Genomic DNA, 23,669 nt, shown 5'->3' with positions numbered 1-23,669 from the left:
AGCTTTTCTTTCCCAATAATTTTTATCTGTCTCTCTCAATTTTCCTTTAATCACACTGGTTCTTTTGAATGACAGAACAGCTTCAAATAATATCAAGGATATTTAGATAGCTGATTGGATTGATGAGAGTGACAAACAAGGTCAGCACCACCGCCAGTTCTTCTCTTTTTCTTTTCTTCCTGTTGTGAAGTAGACACTAAATGGAAGAGAGCTGCTAAACCATGAGGAGCAGTTGTCTCTTTTGAAGTCCTAACAATGAGAAAATATCAGAAATGTTGATCTGCCACCAGTATAGCACCCAATACTTGTCCATGCTACGCCACTCCAAATTGTAGTAAATATCTACAAGCCTGTGGATTTAGAGCCCTCCAATTGGCTTGAAGAAGATAAGAGATAAGTGTTCTCCAATGCCTATAAGACCACTCTAATTCTTCCCTTCTGGCACTGCAGCATATCTTGGTTTTGCTACACTACTATCATCGGGACCAACTGCAAGAGGTGGTGCATGCTCATGGCGGCAACAGCTGCTTCCAGCGTGAGACTTTCCACCACAGGGGCGGTCTCCACGAAGGCACAACTCCCCAGGCCGCAGCGGCCTCATGCGAGGCTCCTCCCGCTTCTCGGTGGCCGGCGCCGCGCGGTGCTCGCCGCGAGCGCCCCGTCGACTCCGCCCGACATCTCCGACAAGGTATCGGAGAGCATCAAGAAGGCGGAGGATGCGTGCTCGGGCGACGCGGTGAGCGGGGAGTGCGCGGCCGCGTGGGACGAGGTGGAGGAGCTCAGCGCGGCGGCCAGCCACGCCCGGGACAAGCTCAAGGCCAACTCCGACCCCCTCGAGAACTACTGCAAGGACAACCCCGAGACCGACGAGTGCCGCACCTACGACAACTGAAGGCCCGAGACAAGCATGCAGAAGTGATTGCATGCACTGTTCGACTGCAGAGTGCATGCAGAAATAGTGTATTATCTCTATACACTTACTTGCATGTTTGTTTAATGATTAAGATAAATTGGTGTTCTTATGTATTGGAGAAACATCGATCAATCATCTTTGTGGGAATCGATAGGGTATTTTCCACTCACAATATATTGTGTTTTCTGTCTTCACCAGATCTAACGATGTTCAGGCTTCCTAGATAATCGATACAAGCTCAGATTTGCTTGTTAATTGATCAAGCTTTAAAAGTTTATCGCTTTATGCTGTCATCTATAACTCAACCTTCTAAGTTCATACATAAGGATGAGTCTCACAGCTCAACTTCTCTTCTACAAGAAACAAAACATCAAAGGCAATCTTGAGCTGTTCATGAATGATACATTTCAGTAACCAGTCCTAGCTTGCAACAGCTTTACTACAAGAGGGGGAAGGTGAAATAAAAATTGCCATATTTTAAGTACATCTACAGATAGAAAGCATTTACAATTGCCAATCACAGATTTATGCATAAGAAATCGAAGTTGACAGTAATTGGTACTACATTTCAGGTGCAAAAGAATGATCAACATGATTATTAGCGCTTGATGCCTGCCTTGATTTGGCTATCTAATCCAATAAACTATTGAACATTTACTGCAAGGTAATGTTACAATAAGCACACAGCCATGTAGCACATACTGACTCAAACACAAACAACCACACTAATTTAAATACGACTCGGGAAAACGAAAACATAAGCATCGGATAGACCTTTCTTTGCACAACAATGATGGCTCAGAACTGGAACATGTCGGCATTGGCCATGATCGGCTGTGATGTGGAAGGAAGCTGCCATGGCTTCAGAAGAGGGATTGGTATCTCTGGTATGTCCATGGCCATCCCACTGACCTCCTCAACCATGCGGAGCACCGAGTTCACAGAGTGCAGCCTCTCAGCCAATTCATGCAGCTGAGCTCTTAAGATGGCGTTCTCTGATTCCACTGTGATGTACTGCTGCGTCGCCAGATTGATCTGCGCGTTGATCTGACTGTTTTCGTGCTTGAGCTGCGCCGCGAGGTTCATCAGATCATCCAAACGCTGCTGCCTCCTCATCCTAGACCTCCTCGCGGACTCCCTGTTCGAGAGCATCCTCTTCCTCTTCCTCTCGTCGTTCGTCAAGGAAGACATCCACTTTGGCTGGGTGGTTCTCTGATTCTAAACTAATCAAAATTGGATTGAACGAAGCAATCAAGAAGTGAGGTTTTTAGTTCATGAGATCACATAGGACCAGTAAAGGAGGACGACCGAGAAGGAGTGGAGGAAGCAGATGCTGAGAGTAGCTAGATCCATGAAGGCTAGAAACCGGTTTTCGACAGACTTAGAGACCACAGAATTAAGATCATCGACGCTCTTTAAGATCAAACGTGAAGACCAAGGAACAGATTTTGAGAAGAGTAATCTCTCTAAACGGAAAGGTGGATCCCAAAGACCAGATTTTGGGGATTGAGGATGAAGATCATCAACCTAAAAGCCAAAACCAACCTCGAAAGGTCAGATTTTGACGCTGGATTTGTATCCTAACAAGGGTCCAGCCACAGATTAACGGTACAGAAACCAAAGATAGGCCCTAACTCTTGAGAACAGGAAAGCAGAGAGAGATGAAGAAGAACACTTAGCTGGAGTCGATCAACCGAACGAATGAAAGAAGGTCATCACAGCTTTGAAATGGGCTATTTGTAGAGGAAGGCACGGGTGTCGTGGAACGAGTTCATTTGGTTCTCGACGAGGGCGATGACTTCACGTGGGACAACCAGATGCGGTGGTCTTGTGTGCTGGAGCGCCATGGTTGGAGGAGTCGAGCTGTCGCCTCGAGAAAGCGTGTTCAAGCTGCCGACTATCGATAGCTGGGAAAGCATCTCTTGAAATCTCCTAGAACACCACCATCGAACACTTGCCGGATTTGACTGGGAATCTTGCTTAGATTCAATGGTCATGAAGAGGCAGGAGATATTCTCCGAGAATATTCTCGTAACGTTCTCTGTGAACAGATCATGTTCTGACATGATCTGCTTCCCGAAATTTATGGTTAAGTGTTGCAGCAAAAAGATTAGTCCGTAGACGATGAGACCAGTCTTGTAGAGCGCCTTACCCAAGGAGACGATCTCGCATAGGCGATCCTCGAACCGGCCCGATCCACAGCTTGGCCTCCTTGGCCATCCCCTGCTCCTGCCTTGCCCTTGACTGGGCGGAGGCTATTGCCTCCGGCGTGGCGTCGATGCTCCACCGACCGGCGGAACGAGGCGCTGGGGACGTGGGCCGGTACGGGGAGCAGGAAGGAGCCTTAATGGGCCGAGCGGGAGAGTGGAGATGGGCGGAGGCATGCAGGCGACGGAGGCCCGCGGCGTCGTCGTGCCACCGTGTGAGGCCTATAGAGAGAAGCCGGGAGTGAGTGCGGTTGGGCCCGTGTTTTCGAGCCAACGGTGGGTGAGCGAGCAGCGTCGGGGGAAAGGTTTGGGTCGGACCGGGTCGCACGACTCGTCTGCCCCATATGGTGCAGCTCTGCTGCCCGAGTCCAGCCAGGATTCACCCGTTTGAGCACGCCCATTCGCGCACAAATCGGACCCACCAGCTCTATTACCGCAAAACCCTAAACTGTGTTTCCGCTAAATTATAATCAAGACTTTAATTAGATGACAATTTCCACAAAGTTAAAGCTATATGATGATATTTTTAATACTCCAGTCACTTATACGCTAAAAATCATTAAGTCTTTTATAAAATGATTTAAACTATATAAATTGTAATAAAAATCATCAAAATCTCTATAGAAATATTTTTTTGCTTTTTGTTCTTTGTCATAAGCCCTTTAACTTGAATGGATTTTCTTCCCTTTATCCCCATCTCAAATCCTATTCAAAATCCAATTCCTAATTAGTAATTTTGGACAGAATGAAAGACAGCAAAACATCTGTTCTCAATCTCACCATTGAGAAATCTGTATGTATGTCTAGATATGCAGAAGATTACACCAGTGGAAGCTCTGATATCTGTTCTTAATTGAAATCAATTTTTCGATACTCTTTGCTTGAGAAATGTCCTAATTAAAGCAGTAAAATTTGTACCAAAGCATCACCAAGAAGTGTGCCATAGCTGAAAAATCACAGCTAAATAACAATTTCTTATATGTACAAAAGTACATTTTATGGTTCTACATTGTGTTGTGTTCAAGCTCATCTTCTTCTTTAGGAACAAAGCAAGAGGTATTGTGTTCAGATGGAAAGGACATAGACAATCATGGATGCATTTAGATTGTGTTGTGTTCAACTTCATCTTCTTCCATTCCATTGACCGATAAATTAACTCCCCTCTGTTCAACAAAAAAGAGAACATAATTCAGAAACATAGATCATTCGATATATCTAAAATGATATAATAACTCTTGTTTACGTTTCTTTTCTATATCATAAATTATAGCAAGATCAAAATATCTAGTTTTTATTGAAAAAAAATGATATACTAACTATGAGATGTCTATAATGGCTTACATGGAGTTGCTCCAGCTGATACTGCTTCTGTGCCTGTTGAACTGCTGATATCGACCACATTACTACATAGAATGGCAGTAAAATTCCACTGGCTCTTAGCAGAAACACCTGCACAAAATTCTCAGCACATTTACATGTAAACCGTGCCGAAATAAACCTAAATATGTAGCTTAGCAATAGTACCAGTGACCACAGACTAAGATCAACACTCACTGTGAGGATGCCAAATGTGTGGTGATTAGCCCCAAGTATTATGACAGCAATCAAATGCCTGATCAGCAACATGATAGTGAACTGCATGTATATGTTTCAGACATCATTAACTAGAAGGCTAAGATCAAATACATAAATCATCTTGTTTACATCTAATTCAAATTGCTGACCGTGATAGCCACAGATCGACAGCAAGAGGTACATCCATGCGATCCAGGGGAACACACAGTGTAACCTGGGCCTGCTGCATCATCAGTTACAGTGATGGAGCCAGGGTATTCTGGATCATAATTAATCCTGGAGGCTTCCAAGCTTTCCCTGGTATCATCGTTAAATCTTGTCAGCACCAGAGTTTAAATCTTGTACCATATCACTCTAGATATAATTGCTATGTATTGAGAATAAGAAATGATCAGATTGACAGCTAACAGTTAGGCCCATGAGATTAAAATGGAGTAACATGTTAGGTTCCACAGTATCCATGACTTGGATATTGAGGGATCAACAGATGCTGCAAGCACCACAGGTACAAAATTAGCTTCTGTTTTTAGGGCCCACAATTAGTAGAAATTGGGTGTTAGCTGGCAGCCATATGATCATTCCGTATCTGGGAAAAAAATTCAGAATCAAAGAGCATGTTGCAGCCAGAGTGGGCCTTTAATTTCCTAGCATAAATTGATTGAAGAGAAGGAGCTAAGGTCACCTGATGGTCACAGCTACATCCACCAAGGCCTTCTTTTCAGGAACAGTATAGCCTGGTTCAAATACCTGTGTGAGAGTTAAAGCAGAAAAAAGTTTTGATTAAGAGGAAAATATATGAGAATTTGATTGTTATGTGCATCAACTATGTGAAACTTGATCTCAAATAAAAAACAGGATGAATGATTTAAGAGGACAACAAAATGGAGTAAAGTTTCCTATTAGTAGTGGAACAACAAAATGGAGTTGAATAAGATGGAGACTGTCTTAGTCCATAAATCTTCAAACTTCAGCAACCACAAAAGAGACAGGCAGTGGAGAATATGATATTATCTTTAACAAACTTTTAGAATAGAAAATGTAGTAGTTCTGAAGTCAGCAAAAGATCTCAACAGAATGAAGTAATTTTGAAGTCAGAAGAAGATAATAACCATGTTTCAGGGTCATCATAAAATTGCATTTAGCCATGCACAAAAATCTGAATAGGAAATAAATAAAAGTGCCCTTTTCTGTTGAAATTTGGAGAACCGAAACAAATGGATGGAGTCTGACAATGATCTTCTTCAATGAGTAACTTGTAAAATAGAACAAAATGGATAAAAAGATCAGCAAACTAGGCTTGGATAAGTATAAGATGTAGAGACTCTCTTCTTAGTAATTCAAGGTTCTTCTTATTAGCAAAAAAAAAAAAAAGAAGTAATAAGATATAGAAATTTAGTACAAAGATTTTTTAGAAGAGATTTGTCAGGGAAAAAATGCAAAGGAAACCTAGCTATCTTCTCATCCATGAGGAAGATATAATCCAGTTTCTGTATTCTTTCTTGTTTAGTTCAGTTTAAAAGTATCAACCATGTACTACTCATGTTTCTCTCTCTAACCTGAAGGCAAATTTCACAAACATTGCTTCCTTTCTGATCACACCACCTCTGGATGCACTCTCTGTGAGCAAACTGGAAGGGGGAACATCAAATCAATATCACAATAAAATAAAAAGCTTTCCTTCATACCAAATCCACCAAGGAAATCTAACAAGAAGAGAAAAAACATTTAAACGCAATTACCTTCAGAGTCCCAGAGCAAGCACAAGGGGTTTCCATGCTGGTGGAGCTCTCTTCCTCCTCTTCATGGCATATTTTACATAGACATGTGGAAGCAAACGGAGGCAAATAAGCACAAGACGCGGCAGCTAATCCCTCGTCCACAAGCAATCTAGTTTCTTGTCTGACGCCAAATTCCATCTCTCTTTCTCTCTCTCTCTCTCTCCCTCTCTCCCTCCCTCGCTCTTTCTCTCACACGACACACCAGTTCAAACTATATAAGCAAGGGACAAACAAAATTGATGCCATTTCACTGCAAGGAAATGGCGGAAGTGTCCCTGAAGGTGTTGCTAGTGTCGGACCAACCAAGGGGGACATTGTTTTCCTTCTGCACTGTGTAGGATTTGGTCTACGAGTTGGAAAGGATGTTGGACCTGCAAAACATTGACTGTGACAGCAAATGCGCAATAAGCCTTGTGGCTGCAGGCTCTGTTAGATTAATAATAACTTGTTCTTGAAGTTTGACAGCAATGGACATGCAGGCTGTTTCGAAATCTGCAGAACAAACACCGGGAGGGAGACCCATTATCTTCTTCCTAATTGTATCTAAATACTGAGATTGCATAAGAGATTAGTCAGATACCACTTCAACCAAAAAGCTTTTATAATTACTCTATGTAAATATAAAAATTATAATCATATTATTATTATTATTATGTGAAAAATCTTAATATCAATAATCATGAATTGAAGATGAGATGTGCATACATTTTTGATATTACACAAAAATCTTTCACAAGACTAGAATATATTTATAATCTCAGACTATATTGTATTATCATATTGTATTCCTCGAAGATTCTGTCTATTTATAAATGAGGATAGCAAGTCAAAAATAAATAATTAGAAGAGTAGGGATCATACCCTAAATGAATTTTTTTTCTTAATGACTAATAATTATAATTATAATTTAAATCTAAATAAATCTATAATATATCTTATTCAATTAAATATGGACATATAATCTAATATTCTCTCACATGATTTGACACACTAAATGAGAGCTATATATGCTCTAACGATTTTAAATAATTTGAAACAGAAAATATAGGGATATTAAAAGCATGATAATATATGAAATAAAATATCACTATTAAATAAAAAGTAATATTAATACTTTAAGTTTTTAAAATATGATAAATTATTGATATTATACATATTTCACTTTTAGAAAAAATATTAATATATTTAGTGTTCATTTAAAGTTATTTATGAATAATTAATATTATTCTTACAAAATAGTATTACTATAGTACATAAAATATAAAGATATCTCATTCTACTTATCATATATAATTATTAATATTATTTTTAATATCATTTATGATTAATTATTTAATATAATATTTAAAGTTATTTGTCAAAACCACTTTAACAATTATTAAACTAATATAATAATATAAAATATAATTTAAAAATATTATAAAAATAAAAAAAAAATATTTATTATAATTCATACACCATAATCTACTAGGCCACCTTAGTAATTGCTAATAAAATAAAACTCAAAGGTATAGTATTGATCACTAAAAAATAACCATAATAATTATTGAATAGAATATTTAATCAACATAAAAAAAACTCATATAATGATAATAATCATGATAAATAAACAATTAAACTGTAGATTACGAGTTAACACCTAATATGTCTCTCTAATCCAACTTTTAACAACTATCATGTTCTCAAAGAGTTTGCTACAATTTGATAGTTTTCAATAGACATACTGAGATCAGTGAGCTGTTCAGCATACACTAAGCAAGCTTGAAGCTTCTCGTTGACAATTCCACTATATGCATGACTTTTTCTTCACTGTTGATATCAGACAAAATCAATTATCCAATCCATCATTATTGATCTTCAATGGTTCATTTGGTATGGTTGGAAGATTTGAAATTGCTTCTGACATGCATTCACTACTTTTAAAAGGGAAAACTAGAAAATATTCTGCTCTTGCTTGAAACTTCAATCCATCATGGACAACCTCTTGATGTTAACTTGTAGGAGTCTTTACCTTTTGAGCTCTCTTTTCTTCATGGTGAATTTTTGCTGTTGAACAGCTCCAACATTAATGTACTACCTTCCAAATTATTGTCCAGTTTATAGGTTTACCCAAGAACTTTATTCATCAAACAAGAAACTTTAACATGAATAAAGTACCAATCAGTCCTTTGGGAACAGAAGAAACAAATTTGAGTACATGTTAGAAGATATCCTCAAGTGGTCCATCTCTTCCTTCTGGCACAGCTCCCAAGCCAGGATTATTTGCTAACTCATTGGTGTTTGTCTCTGTGACTTCCATGACCAAGAAACCACAAGTCTTGGGCAGAGAGTTTAGGTGGAAACCAGCAAAGCACCATTATCGAATTGTTGTATACATCAAAAGGCATAATCGCGACAAAACATGTGCAATTAACTAAGATAATGCTATCATTGTTTAACCCCACTCACTGTCTACATGACTTTTGAAGGTTTGGATTAGTTAGCATCCTTTGAGGTTAAGATGATTAGGACTGGGCATTGTGAAGTTAAGAGACACACACTGAATGAACAACCATTATGCTCCAAAGCTCAAATCCTTGAGATGGATAGATGTTCCTTATGTGCATGTTAAGCTGCCAAGGGATTGAAATGCTCAGAAAAGGATACTGTGATTTTTATTCTGTATCTCCTCATTCCTTTACCATTCTCCAAACTCCCTACCAAGAATCAATATCATATTTGATGACAGTTTGAACTGAAAAAAAGGGGTTAATTTGCTCTATATATAATCACTCTTTTGCAGCAAGTATAGCTTTCAGATCTGGTTCACTGCAAAAAGGGTTTAGCAATAATCATATTAAGAATATAAATCATCAAATATTGTCTCATCTATGAACTGAAGCTTTTAGATGAATTAATCGGCAAAGATCCGCAATTTATTATAATATTAGAAGGAAGATTAACACCTTTAATTCAACTTCCATTTGTTGAGCTGCTCTTACATGAGGGAAAGCATTAACAATAAACAAAGCTTTCAGATGAATTGACAGTGATTGACAATGTAACAGGTGATGTTAAATTTAAAAGGACCCCAATTTAGAGGCATTGTTCCATGTTAATGCGATTATTATCTGTGCTGGACCTGCATGAGTTGTTTGGATTTGGTGGAGCAGTCTTTACCTTCAAGTAAACAAAGCTTAGATAAATATCCTCATTTGTTCCAATTCCCTTCAAAAGCATATTTTCCATGGTTTGTCTTCTTTAGTGAAGAAGAAGAAACAACCTTGTAAACATCTGCTTTCCGACACCTGACTTGCTTCCACTCTAAGGAGTGACATTTCAGGGTGAGATTCCCGGAGCCATGTAGCTGATGAGATTATGGTTTACGCTGTGATTTGGATGCTTTTTGGTTCGTTCCAAAGTCACAAGAGAGATCAGAAGATGCTCTCGTGCTATCGTGAAGAGGTAATAGATCATGTGGACTCGGGACCTGAAAAGAATGTTCATCTGGAGTAACTCCTAGCTTCCTTTCTAGCAAAGTAAGTTCATTACGTGCAGAGCCTTCAGCCAGTATCTGTTCATGGCAAAGAAATGAAGAAAAGGACAAATTGATTTGGTCTCCAGTCACAAGAAAGATCACAAGATGTTCTCATGCTATGGTGAGAAGGCAGGAAGCATGTGGATTGTGGACCTGCAAAGAGTGTGTGTTCATTCCTTCAGCTGGCAAAACTTGAGATGCAGGTCTCTGAAAGCGACTACTGAGAGAAGGTGGGTGTCTGAGGGATCAAACAGCTGGGAAAGCAAACAAAATGGTTGGCCTTAAGCCTCAGATGACTCCCTCTCAACATGACTCCTGTTCTTATCTTGTGCTTGTGCTGTGGGTTGTTCAGTTGTGTCTTTCAATGCTTATCCTCTTCATTGGGCCTATTCAGGATTACATGATAAGAGAGAATGACATGACAAAATTGGGGTCGTCCTCTAGTCTCGTCTTTTACTGGTACTTGGGATACATTTGTCACATCTCACACGTGAGAATACAATTGAGTCTTTTTTTTTATAGGTCTAAATAAATTTATATATGTTTGGTCGCTCGATCTTATCAATTAAGTTGAGTTTTCGGACAACAAAATAGCAGATCTCAGTGTCTTTTTTTTTTTTTTTTCGAAAGGGAAAATATCATAAGAAATAACACTGAATTATATGGAGGTCATTAGAAGCCAATGAGCTACAACATCTGTGACCAAAGAAAAGTGATAAATGAAGTAATAGTTCAATTACGAAAAATAAAAGGTTACATATTTGCGACGATACACCCAAAGGCAAAAATATTATCATCTCTCTCTTGGAAGAGTGTTAAATCTGGATGTCATCAGGCTTTCATATCCAATGAATTTTGCAATGACTAGCAAGTGAACTGTTAAAGCTTGAAGGTTCGCAATTCAATTATACGATTGGTGATTGAAATTTGGGTCACACAAATTTGTGTAGCATGTAAACATCAACTTGGATCATTTGACATCAGAAACTTGTATGAATGTGTTTCCTATCATTTATATACTTTATGAAGAACTGATCAAACATGCTGAATAAATACAGTTCCAAAGAATTAGGGGTGTTGAATTTAACCTTCCAAAGAATAAATATGGCTTTCCTACTGGGATTTAAGCTAGATTAATCAGTACACAAATCTTAATCTGCGACTAAATCAATTTTCTACAAAAAATTAAGAACAAAAAAGCATCATTAAACTTGATTGAAACATAAATTGAAGTTTAGATAATCAATTCACATGTTGAAAAATTCATCAAAGTTCAAGGAATAATGATGTTAACTCCCCATTGAGTATAGCATTTGTGTCATCCACAGAGATGGAATGCTACATGAACATAATAGTTAATGTAATGCCTGCAGAGGAAACAATTTGCAGAACACCCCATAAGTTGGCCATATGAGGGACCTAAAAGCAGGTCCCCATCACACCACCCCAAATGAATTCTGGGTGACTCAGTGAAACTAAAGAACATGTTCCACTCAAATAAGTCTCCAGCTCAAAATTTCCAGTATAGACACCCCCAAAGCTATGCAAGGTACACAACCAAATCTCTCAAGCATCAGTAGAGCTATTCAAGAAGCCCTTGTGCCCATTGTACTACTGAACTACCAGACAAGACTCTTGTGGAAGGCCTCCCTACTTTATGCTATCTGTTATTCTGAAAGTAGCAGTAGAAGTCAATACTAATGAGGGGCATGAACAGAGTGAAAACTCTTCACTAGATATTGCCAGTCACAAACATTTATCCTAACTAGATATTGCCAGATAAACATTTATTATAAAAAGTAGCCATAAACACACTTATGTGCCAATCATAAGCCTTCAATTAATAGGAAAACTTTGAATATATGCCACTTAACCAGATATTGCCAGCACTATTCTTAACATAGGATGGGATAGGAATTAAAAATTTGCATTCATGACAAACCTGCATGCGGGAAAGCATCGAGCGCAATCTATCATCCTATTAAAATCTTACAATGGATGCATCAGACTGGAAACAAGTATTAGCTGCAACAAATAGCGTGTCAAAAACCAACAAATGAACAATCAGAGAACATAACAAAATCAACAAGTTGAGAGCCCTCAGACTCATTTCCTAAATCAGCATGATGATTTGAAGGACCTTGGTACAAGTTGCAATCACAAGAACCATCATACTGAGAAATAAAAGCATAACATCTCGAATTCCATATCCAATCAAACATTTAAATAGTGAATCAAACTTTATCTAATAATTCAGAACACTGAATCTGATATGCCTTGAGATGCCAAAAAAATAATTCAAGATTGAGAAGGCTATAACACCATTTGAGGATGAGATTATCTGATTTTTGTTTTCTAGATAAGAAAGTGAATAATCAATATCACTATTTAGGAAACACAAAACATGTCCGACCTTCATACATGATATCACAAAATGACATCACAAGACATAGAAAATAATCTAAATTGCAACATGACAGATAAAACAGAATAATTGTCTGAGTCACAGGAAACAAGTTTGCATAAGTTGTTCAACGTAATAGCTAAACGAATCTAACAGTGCCCATTTTTGTTCATACATATTCTAATTGATAGCATTCTGAAACATTCAAACAGTGCAAAAGAAAACAAAAACATTCCCCACGTAAAATCCAACTGGCTCCTCGTTCCGTAATCTACTCCTCCATCTCAGAACCCGAGACACCGTCCTTCTTGTTATGCTTCCTTGCATACCTCTGATTCCTCAGAAACTTTGGATCCATCTGCAAAATGAAAAATCATGTCTATGGATGAGAAACCAAACACTGAAAAGATGTACACATAAGAATAAATCTTTACCGAAGCACAATCAGATTACATAAGAACTTAGTAAAAAGAGACCAAGACATCATTTTGGAGGACTATATGAACCATACGAAGCATACTATCAATCAACAATCAAATAATCTGCCGCGACAGGGAAAAACCAGCCCAACGATCCAGGCAAACCTAAGTTACCGGAGGGGAGGAGATCGAGAAAGATCAATACCCCTTTGGTGGAGGTGTGACGATGCTTGCGAGGCTTCTTGATCCCGTTCTTGTGGGCTTTGTAAGACTGATTGTGAGCCGTGTGGTTCTTCGACTTCGCCATTTCTGAAACCCACAAAAAAATGAAGAAGGTTCGATAAATTAGCCGAAAATGTGTAGAATCCAATACCAAAACGCGATTTCGAAAGCCAAATGTCCAAGACAAATATCAATTGAAGGTGCAACAGATAGATTAGGAGAAGACTATTACCAAAGCAAAACGCGATTTTGAAAGCCAAATGGCCAAGACAAATATCAATTGAAGGTGCAACAGATAGACTAGGAGAAGACTATTACCAAAGCAGCGGAGAAGGCGCAGCGTCCCTTCAAGCAGTGCCGGCTAGGGTTTGGAACTCGGCGCCGACGCCACCCTTTTATAGGTCTCCTCTTTTGTTATACCTATTTATAGAATGACGGTTATATCCTTTCACTGTGTGCAATAATTGGGCCTTTTGGGCTTTATATTGGGTTAAGTCCAATTGTGCACTGAACCTGAAGGCCCATTCATCCATTATTATTTCCTTTTTTCTTGCAAGGTTGAACTAATAATAGCATGGATAATAATCTTCATTTCAAATCACCTTGTGAAGAGTCAAATGAAAATTATTTTCTCGATCGTATCAAAATACCATAATTTAAAATATCATTTCTCAATTATTGAAACTTATTTTTATAATATTGTAACAAAAGAAAGAAAGAAATGAATAAAGAGTATATTAGATATAATATTTAATCTAATCGGATCCGAGATTATTCGACCCGAATCCGTTCTGTGTCAAAACGAATCAATACCGACACTAATACAAGATCTGGATCGTCGATTGTGAATCTAATGGTCAGAGAGAGACCGTCGTTCTAGGTAACTATGTGCCACGGGCTTGACACACGTGCCACTTCCTTCGTCCTTGATGCGTGTCGTGAGTCGTCATTTGAGTCGCGGGGGCAAAACAACCGGTCATCTTCGTGTCCAGAGACCCGGAGAAATCCAGCAACTGGCAATTCCGGTTACCCGAGACCAGCTCTTCTCATATAAATACTCCTCCAAGAAGGGGTTCCACGACGAACACGTGGCTGCTGTCTTTGTCCTCTCATTCTTCCCGATCGCTCCTAGGGTTTCGTTCTCTCCCTTGTATCTTCTCGATTCTCTGCGACCAGATCGCAATTAAGGAATTCGATCGCCGATAAGAACGCTTCCGGCAAGATTTTGTTGGAATTTTAGGGGATTTCGGCTCTTTGGTGGAATCCCGGCGCGGATTATTTCCCTGCGACCATGTTTATTATAGATTGGTTTTACGGAATCCTCGCCTCGCTGGGACTGTGGCAGAAGGAGGCCAAGATCTTGTTTCTTGGACTTGATAATGCCGGGAAGACGACGCTGCTTCACATGCTCAAGGATGAGGTAGTCTCGAGATTCCTAGTCTCGTTTGAGCCCCATTTTTGTCGGAACTTCTGATTGTTGAACACGTTGGGAGCCTGCGAATTCTTTTTTCTGATTTTTTGGGGGTATTTTTATGGTGTTCGTTGTATGGCTAGAGGTTGGTCCAGCACCAGCCAACGCAATATCCGACGTCGGAAGAGCTGAGCATCGGGAAGATCAAGTTCAAGGCCTTTGATCTGGGTGGGCATCAGATCGCTCGGCGTGTCTGGAAGGATTACTATGCGAAGGTCTTTTTCCCAACCCGGTTATGTCGTTGATTCGGTTTAATGGCTTCTCCAGATATGAAATGGTTTGGATTTTTCAAGATTTAGGATCAGGAAATCTCTTTTTATTCCATCGTCTTTATCTCCGTTGGCCAAAGATATGTTGTCGTGTTTATTAGTAATTAGAATAACCCTTTGTGAATCTTTGTTTCCATTAAGGATATTTCAATCTTAATGAGTGCTTTCAATCTTATTAATGTAAAAGCATAGTAGGAACTAGGAAGTGATCTGTTGTAAGCTCTGTTAAATAGATGAACATCATGAGAAAACTTTTTTATGCTTACTTTACAAAGTTGCTTTTCTTAAGGAAATTGTTGAAATCAAAGGGTATCTTGTGACAAGTTATTGTTCAGATCACATGTACTGTCGAGAGTTATGTGTATTGTGTTTTAATTTATGAAAGTATAATATTCCAGTTCCATTTGTAGAAGTCCAATTTAATATCAATTCGTGAAAGAAAAGTTTGAACACTCATCATCATCATCTGTGGAGAGCAAGTTACACAGTGTATCTCTCATATGCATATATTCCTGATACTTCATCTTGGCGGTTGAAACACATGAATATGGAAACATCATGTTCATTTTTTTTTTATCTTTAGATGGCAGAAGCAATTATGAGCCAAGAAATAACACTTATTCAAGCAACATGGTTATTGTTCTACCGATTAATTGATAATGCCTCTGTTGTTTAATCTTCTACTATGTTAAATCTTTGTTCTATAATTCTGAAATTTTTTTGGCATTATTAAGATCTTTGGATCATTTTCTTTACCTTTGTTCCTTTTTTTGTTTTATGTTCATCAATTAGGCTGACACTATAGGTCCCTCATTAATTTTTGTGCTTTTAATATTTGCAAAATGCGACCAAGTACTAGTTCTGTTGAAAATCAACTAGTTTACTTTGATATTCACAAGGACTAAGGTTCTTAATGTCATTGATTATAAACTATGGATTATGTATCATATCTGAAATGATGATATTATAACTAATTTGTTTTTGGTTTATGAGGTTTTACATGTGCATTTGCATGTCAGTATTGCAACTAGTTAGTCTTCCAGATAATATTTTGCACGATTGCTTGGATATGCTTATTTTCTATTGTCCTGTTTGAAGCTTTGTATAATCGATGTGTATGGTTCATGTTCTCCTGTGACTTGCTTAGCTGCTTAGCTTGTTAAGGACAAAAATGGGACGACGAGCATTATTTTGCACAATGTAAATTGACAGCAAGAGTGGGACCTTGAACATTGATTATATTATTATGGTCAGAATGTTTGTCCCTTGAAATAAATGTTATGTATTATTTCTCAACTGTTGCCCTTGTATAAACATATCATAGTCTTATGCACTCATTTGACACCTTATATTTGCATCTTGCTGATGTTATATGTGTTTCATTTCCCAAAGGAGATCTTCCATTCAAGGCCTTTTTTTTTTCTTTTTCTTCAATGTTTCAATCTTATATTTCTGTACTTCTATGGATAATATGGTGGTAGAAGAAATGCATAGCATGCTAAACTGTTTTAGGTCATCTTCTAATTCAAGCTTGTAAATGTTCCGTAAAAATGAATGCATCACATCATATTAGGCCTACGGTAGTAGTGTTTAATACACCTCTGTCCCTGGTATCACATGCAAATTGAATTACGAAACTCAAAACAATTGACTCTTAACTTGATTCAGCAGAGATTCCTCTGCCATTTAATGTAAATCCGTCATGTGTCATGTGTATTCCTGCTATGATAAAGTTATAAGTTTGTTATTGGACAAACCTCGATCTTGTTTGTTTGGTTAATTGCAAATGTACTCTTGAATATTGATTTTGACGAATACAATTGAAAATTGGAATCGCAGCTCATTGATATGATATTTTATATTTCATCGTTGGAAGTTTAATCCTTTGGCAGGTAGATGCTGTGGTTTACTTGGTAGATGCAGCTGACAAGGAAAGGTTTGCTGAGTCAAAGAAGGAGCTCGATGCACTCCTCTCAGATGATTCGCTCGCAAACGTGCCATTCCTTGTATTGGGTAATAAGATCGACATACCATATGCAGCATCTGAAGACGAGCTACGCTACCACTTGGGCTTGAGCAACTTCACTACCGGTAAAGGGAAGGTGAATCTGGCTGACACCAACGTCCGCCCCTTGGAGGTCTTCATGTGCAGCATTGTCCGCAAGATGGGCTATGGAGAGGGCTTTAGATGGATGTCGCAGTACATCAAGTAGTTGTGCTCGTCCCAACTATTTGAGGTTAGCAGCAGACACGTTGCGGACTCCAAAACAAAAGAGCCCATGGTGTTTTTGGCCGTCGTCCTTTGGCAGGTTCTTGTTAAAACCGTCTATTATGCTAGCTTTTATTGGTTTCATTGTGGTGTTGAAGGAACAAGCATGTTCGATGATATAGTTAATCGTTGATGATAACATGGTAGAATTGGAATGTTTTCACGTTCAGATGTTGCTTCCATGGATTGCTTTGTAGATATGTCTTTTAGTTAACATGACGATTACTGTTCCCGATAATATTACGGAAGGACCGAGTTCAATCGTGTCGAGTCACTTCAGATCAATAAATGGGAGGAAGATTAATGTTTGGTATGAAGTAACAGAATTGGGGGGAGATTCGGAGTTAAAAAGGAGCATTAAAACCCGCTCTCATAACAGTATAATTATATCTAATGTAGGCTCATAGACACCCATTTCGAACTACAACATCATAAGAGAGTAAAATTTTACATCTAATTTAAACTCAAACATGTTGCTGCCCTCTAATTTAAAGTTAAAAACGCATTACATACACAATTAGGTAGGGCATTTCCAACTACTAAAAAAGAAAGGAAACTTCTTCTGTTGCAGCATGATCACTCATGATGGAACTCCCACAATTGCCTGGCATCACTGCAGAAATATCATGCCAGTGTTGATGCTACACATGGGTTAATTAGAAGAAACAACCCTAGCTTCAAGTTAACTGGTGCAAACAACATATCTGAACACCTAGTTAAACATGAAGAGCCAGACGAATTTGTACAGAGGAAACATGCCAAGAAAACTTCCCCTAAGATGCTGCTGCGTCACTTCCTACCGGAGTTGATCGACGTCACAGAACTCCAACTGCATGATCAGAGAAATCGTAAGATTATCATTAGGTCGGGCATTAGAGCAAAACATGCTATGTTTTTGTATTTTGAACCAAATTTTGGCCTGTGTACTGACATACAGATGTGCTGACAATGGATTGTCAAGCTTCATGCATTTAACTTGCACCCTTTCCACCTTTAGACAATCAAAAATTTCAAGAACACTCGATATCAATGATTTTAACTTGACCATACTGGTTGTACGAACTATTATTTGTCGGTCCCAACAACTAGTACACGGGCAGAGCAATTTCACCTAATCTGCGTTTTAACTGGACATTCCAGCTGGCATACTTACAGTAAGCCCAGTAAATATACTAGTACTGGTCCACTATGTGCATCTTAGTCTCTCTCCCTTGACCAAATAGTCCTAGCTTGGTAGTGCAGTAAAGTGAACAATTAAACCTAGGAGACTCAACATCTCTGCATCGTAACAATGCACTAGCAAGAGAGGAAGTTCTTGCTGCAGTAGTACTCTACCCCCTCTATCTTAGTTGTCTCTAGGCCTAGCTTTTAAATCTGGACGGAGTTCTACAATGATCAGTTGGATAGTTGTTGCAGTAGTAGTATTCCACCCTCTTTTTTAGATGTCTCTACTCTCTAGGCCTATTTTCCAAATCTTGGCAACGTTTGGAGAGCAAAAGAGAAAGCTGCTAGGCAGTTGTAATGCTCCACCCTCTCTCTCTCTCTCTCTCTCTCTCTCTCTCCCCCTCCCCATTTCATGTTTTTATGCCTAAATCTTAGAAGTTCAGTTGAACAACAAAAAAGTAAATTGTTAATGTAGAAGTAGCTCTCTCTCTCTCTCTCTTCTGTGTGAGAGATGAAAAACCATCTAACTTTACAAAGGATTTCAGAAAAAATTATTCTAGACGAAAAAAGGGACAAAAAATCATCAATTAGTTAATTCTAAGAGTTGTGTTGAAAATTGAAAAGTCTATTGGCCTTTCTAGGGACTCCTTTTATATTAAATACACTCATTTACTATTTAGGTATCCCAGAAGTCACATTTTGAATTTCTAAAGACATACTAATTCCTTAAAAGATTACTCTTACGAATCATTACCTTCATTAATTAACTAAGGCTCCTAAACCCCTATAAATAGTGGAGCTTATCAATGAATGAATTACTTCATATTTGAATGAAAAGATATGCATCTTCTCTCTAGTATCTTACTCTCCACTCTTATCTCACACTTATCTTTCTCTTCCCCTCTCTTCCTCTCTACTTCCCTACTTTATTCTACAATAGTTTGGTATCAGAACTCATCAATAAACCTACTATGTACCTCATTGGGTCCCAACTAGCACCTTCAATCAATAGTGACATCACTCACGGATCCTTACACCTCCAACGTCAATCTCTTACATGTGAAGTTTGATTGTGGGGCGACTATCCTATGCAATTGGTGGACCACCTAGCTCTCGATGTCTAGTAATTTTTGAAAACTTCTCTAATATTTTTGTCGAAAAGAAAAAAAAATCATATATTTTATTAGATCATGGTTTTTATCGCTTCTCCCTCGTTTTCTCCTTTTTTTTCTTTCTATTTATCACCTTCTCTCTCCCCTTTGACTACAACTACAGTATCATTAAAATTTAAAACAATGAAAGTTGTCCACAAAAAAGGGAGAGAACCACTCGAATCATTGCATTTCTACTTTGTGCATTACAATAGTAAACAACCTCATTACGAAAAGGTAATTTGTCGATAGTATTAGAATCATGATTAAGCGAGGTGAAAACCAAAATAATCCTGATAAATCCCAAAACCAATAAGAGTGAGGTGGATACCCTTAGGACCAAACTAGCAAATCATGACACAATATTGAACAAATCATGGAACCAGATGACCCAAGTCCTAAGAGTTCTCCAAAACCTTGTAAAATGACCCATGAATGAGAAGATTAAAAAGTCGGTAAGACAACATTGTTCATTCTCCATAATCCATTGCTTTAAAAGAATGAATTTTACCTACTCTCCAACTCCCTATTCGAACAAATCCTAAGTCCACCTGTTCACAATCATGCTTCAACAATTCTTAATGACCAAACTTTTGACCTTAATGATAAATTCCTAGAAACTACTAGAAATCCATTAACCTGAGTAATAGACCAATGAGTTTGGTTTGCTGACAATCTGGGGAACATGGCTGGAAGAATCAAAGTGGATGTGTCAAACTTTGATAGTAGGTTTGACCCAAATGTATTTGTTGAAAAGTTAGATAGCATGGAGGATTACTTCGAGTGATATGGAATGATTGATATTGAGCATATACGATTTGCAAAAATAAAACTGGTTGGATCCGCTAGGAAATATTAGCAACATATCTAATGTAGTCTTAAACACCGTCGAGACCCTCCGATCACCCAATGGGAAGAGATGAAAGAAAATATTAAGAAAAAATATTTACCAACGTACTTTCAAAGCCATCTGGTTGAATAATTGTTAATTCTTAAAGAGTTGAATTCTAGTATGACAGAGTATTTTGCTTGATTAGAGGAACATTTACTTATGTGTGAAATAAAAGAGGACCAAATCATTATTGTTCAAAGATTTATTAATAGGTTAAGGTTTAACATCCAACGGGAAGTCATCCATAGTTTCCCTGACACCAAGTAGGAAACTTCTCGTCGAGCACTTGAGCTTGAGAAGTACCTCAAACTCTATTCAACTCATCGATACTCTTCTTAGTCTTTCATGTAGATTGGCTCTATAAAAAATCCTCACTACTAGCAACAATCCTAACCCAACCATGAATCGTCCAAATGGTTCAATCACTGATTCTCAAACTAGTTCGTCTTCAATCCAATGTCACTATTGTCATAATACGAGTCACATTGCCTCTTGTTGTCCTCAACGTACCTTTATCTTAAAACAAGAACCAAATAATCAAATCGAGGAAGTAGACCAAGTAGTTAAACCTAAAGCCTACTTAGGTGATGAAAATAAATTAGAAATTAAATATGCTCATATTAATGTTGTTGAATCCCGAATTTTGATGATGAAATCAATTGATGAAGTTATGATCTAATCAGTGTTTTGAGTGATGCAAGACTAATCTCGATCAAGGAAAGGCAAATTGATTAAAGTAGGAGGAATCGGACGTTGGGCCGGAGTGAACATGTCAGAAGATTGGACGTCGACCGAAGGATCGGTCGACGTGTCAACAGAAGGACTTCATGTTGTGAGTTCGGGCATCGAGCCGAAGGATCGAACATTGCGCCAAGGAGATCGGAAGTTGCGAGAGTCAACATATGTCGATTGGGCAATACGTCGAAAGAGAGGACAATGCGTCGAAAGATCGAACAAAGCGCCGGATGAACCGATGATATGCCGGACAACATAGGATTCATGCTTGTAATCGATAATGTCTAGATCGAATTAGTTTAGAGTCTAATTGAGTCGGTTTGGGGTGTAACCAATGCCAACTCAATTAGGGGCTCATTGGGCCTGAGTTAGGATTGTTTTGGATTAAGTGAGGCCCATACAACAACCCTTAGCAGGCGGTCTGGGCGGTGGTACCGTCGGTAGTTAATGTTGCCAAGTGCTGGTACTGCCCTGTCAGGCGATAGTACCGCTAGAGCTTAGTCTCTGAGGCTCTGTTAGACGGTGGTACCGCCTAGTGTCAGTGCTGCAGGTGATGGTACCACCCAGCACAAGTGGTAGTACCGCCAGGATCCGAGAAACACGAGATGAGACTTTTTTTTGCTCTATTTTTTACGTCGTTTGGGGTCTATAAATACCCCAGTTATTTCTGCTTGGAAGTGCACGGAATTGAGTAGAAAGGAGGGAAAGAATACTTGAGAAAAAATTGGAAACCCTTTTAGGATTTAAAGTCTCTTCCTCCTAGAGTTCGAAGTTTTCTAAAGGAAAAGTGAGGTCTAAAAGAGAGGTGTAAAAGTTCTCTCCTGAGCCTGTGAAAAGAAGAAAGAGTTGTAAGGGTAGTTGATCTTCGCCCATTGAAAGAATATCAGTAGTGAAAGTCAGTGACCTCGAGTGAAGAGGAATCGGGAGTGGACGTAGGTCACGACGACCGAACCACTATAAAATCTAGTTTGCATTTACTATATGCTTTTCATTTACATTGCAAACTTATTTCTTACTCTCACTATGATTACGAACGTGTTTTCAAGTTAATATCTTTCTGATGCAGGCTTTATCGAACATAGTTTTCGAATCATCATAATTTTTACGAAAGCACTAATTCACACCCCCCCCCCCCCTCTTAGTGCCGAAACGATCCTAACAAATGTTATCCACACTATTCTCCGGACTGCTAGTGATTCCAATGAGTGGAAGAGGACAAGTATCTTTTATCCTTTTATCTGAAGCGGGGAGAGAACTTGTAAATTGGTTATAGATGGGGGTAACACTATGAATGCAATCTCAAAATCTACTATCAAGAGACTAAACCTTAAGATAGAGTCACATCCGACCTTATTTAAAGTAGCATAGGTTGACAAAACACTTAAACCGTGACCTAGAGATACCTAGTACCAATCAAAATAGGCGATTATTAGGATGACATTTACTATGACATCCTACCAATGGATGTTGCCCACATTCTTTTAGATTGGTCTTGGTTGTATGGCCTTGATATTACTAATCACAGAAGAGAAAACATGTATATCTTTCAATACAATGGCAAAAACATCATCCTACAACCAGTAAAACAGTTAGAAAAGGACATATCAGGAACTCTCAAGTCTCTTCCACAAGCCCCAACTACCAAGGGACTCCACTTATTGGATCCTAAATCTTTTGAATAGAGAGCCTAGACAACAAATTTTGTGTGGCCATCATTGCTAGAGAAATTTTGAGCCCTTGCACTATTCTTGACCTAACTCCTGAGATTAAATCCTTATTAGATGAATTTTCTGGTATCATACCCTAGGAATTATTGAGTGAGCCACCACCCTTATAGGAAATCCAATATGCTATTGACCTTATTCTAGGATCATAGCTCCCTAATCTCCCACATTATAGAAAGAATCCTAGGGAGAGAGCCAAGTTAAACAATCAAGTTGAAAAACTTTTAGTTAAAGGCTTTATGCGACACAACCTCAATCCTTGCATTGTCCCTACCATATTAACCCCTAAGAAAGATGGGTCTTTAAGGATATGTGTCGATAAACGAGTGATCAACAAAATGACAATCAAATATAACTTCTCGATTCTTCGACTAGAGGATATACTAGACCTTCTCGCTGGATGCAGTTGATTTTCAAAACTTAACCTAAGAAGCAAATATCACCAAATCCATATTAGACCGGGTGATGAATGAAAAACAATATTCAAAACTCAATTGGCCTATACGAATGGCTAATCATGCCCTTTGGTCCATCTAATGCCCCAAGAACTTTCATGTGCTTCATGAACCAAGTTTTACAACCCTACATATGTAAATTTGTTGTAATCTACTTTGATGATATCTTGATTTTTAGTAAGACCAAAGAGAATAATTTAGAACATCTTTGATAGGTTCTTACTATCCTTCGAGTTGCTAAGCTCTATCTCAATATAATGAACAAACACGTCTTATTCGTAAGCTTCATCATTTTATCATCATTTTAGAATGACCTTAGCCTAAAACTATTTCTGAGATTCGAAGTTTCCATAGATTAGTCTCTTTCTATAGGAGATTTATTAGAGACTTTAGTTTTATCATAGCACCTATCACTGCTTGCCTAAAGAAAGATGAGTTTTCTTGGACCTTAGCCACTATCAAAGCCTCTGTTGACATCAAAATGAGAATGATCACTGCTCCAAT

The 23,669-nt window shown here is 38.3% G+C and overlaps 4 protein-coding genes across 4 annotated transcripts in view; 2 read left to right on the top strand and 2 right to left on the bottom strand.

The window, feature by feature from the left end:
* The first annotated feature begins 257 nt into the window (after window positions 1–257).
* LOC135588952 (calvin cycle protein CP12-1, chloroplastic-like) lies at window positions 258–1,107 on the top strand. Its single transcript, XM_065081282.1, has 2 exons — window positions 258–334; window positions 451–1,107. Exons 1-2 carry the CDS (start codon window positions 273–275, stop codon window positions 890–892), a joined length of 504 nt encoding a protein of 167 aa, XP_064937354.1. The 5' UTR covers window positions 258–272; the 3' UTR covers window positions 893–1,107.
* Window positions 1,108–4,067: 2,960 nt separating this feature from the next.
* On the bottom strand, window positions 4,068–6,671 carry LOC103993335 (uncharacterized). The gene is made up of 7 exons (XM_009413361.3): window positions 6,435–6,671; window positions 6,252–6,323; window positions 5,378–5,442; window positions 4,845–4,992; window positions 4,675–4,755; window positions 4,462–4,569; window positions 4,068–4,283 (listed from the first exon to the last, which is right to left on the bottom strand). The coding sequence occupies exons 1-7, from the start codon at window positions 6,609–6,611 to the stop codon at window positions 4,221–4,223; spliced, it is 714 nt and encodes a 237-aa protein (XP_009411636.2). The 5' UTR covers window positions 6,612–6,671; the 3' UTR covers window positions 4,068–4,220.
* A 7,446-nt stretch (window positions 6,672–14,117) lies between these two features.
* LOC135587364 (GTP-binding protein SAR1A-like) lies at window positions 14,118–17,213 on the top strand. Its single transcript, XM_065078672.1, has 3 exons — window positions 14,118–14,455; window positions 14,590–14,721; window positions 16,668–17,213. Exons 1-3 carry the CDS (start codon window positions 14,327–14,329, stop codon window positions 16,986–16,988), a joined length of 582 nt encoding a protein of 193 aa, XP_064934744.1. The 5' UTR covers window positions 14,118–14,326; the 3' UTR covers window positions 16,989–17,213.
* Window positions 17,214–17,388: 175 nt separating this feature from the next.
* The window catches only part of LOC135587363 (calmodulin-binding transcription activator CBT-like), a 43,186-nt gene continuing 36,905 nt past the window's right edge, over window positions 17,389–23,669 (bottom strand). The window contains exon 11 of the mRNA XM_065078671.1: window positions 17,389–17,873. Within this exon, the coding sequence (XP_064934743.1) occupies window positions 17,841–17,873 (33 nt within the window). The 3' untranslated portion in view covers window positions 17,389–17,840. The remainder of the gene's footprint in view (window positions 17,874–23,669) is intronic.

Source organism: Musa acuminata, chromosome BXJ1-8 (genome assembly GCF_036884655.1).
Source record: "Musa acuminata AAA Group cultivar baxijiao chromosome BXJ1-8, Cavendish_Baxijiao_AAA, whole genome shotgun sequence".
NCBI classification, from domain to species: Eukaryota; Viridiplantae; Streptophyta; class Magnoliopsida; order Zingiberales; family Musaceae; genus Musa; species Musa acuminata.
The sequence above is the reverse complement of the archived record's forward strand: the minus strand, read 5'-3'. Positions and strand labels throughout refer to the sequence as shown.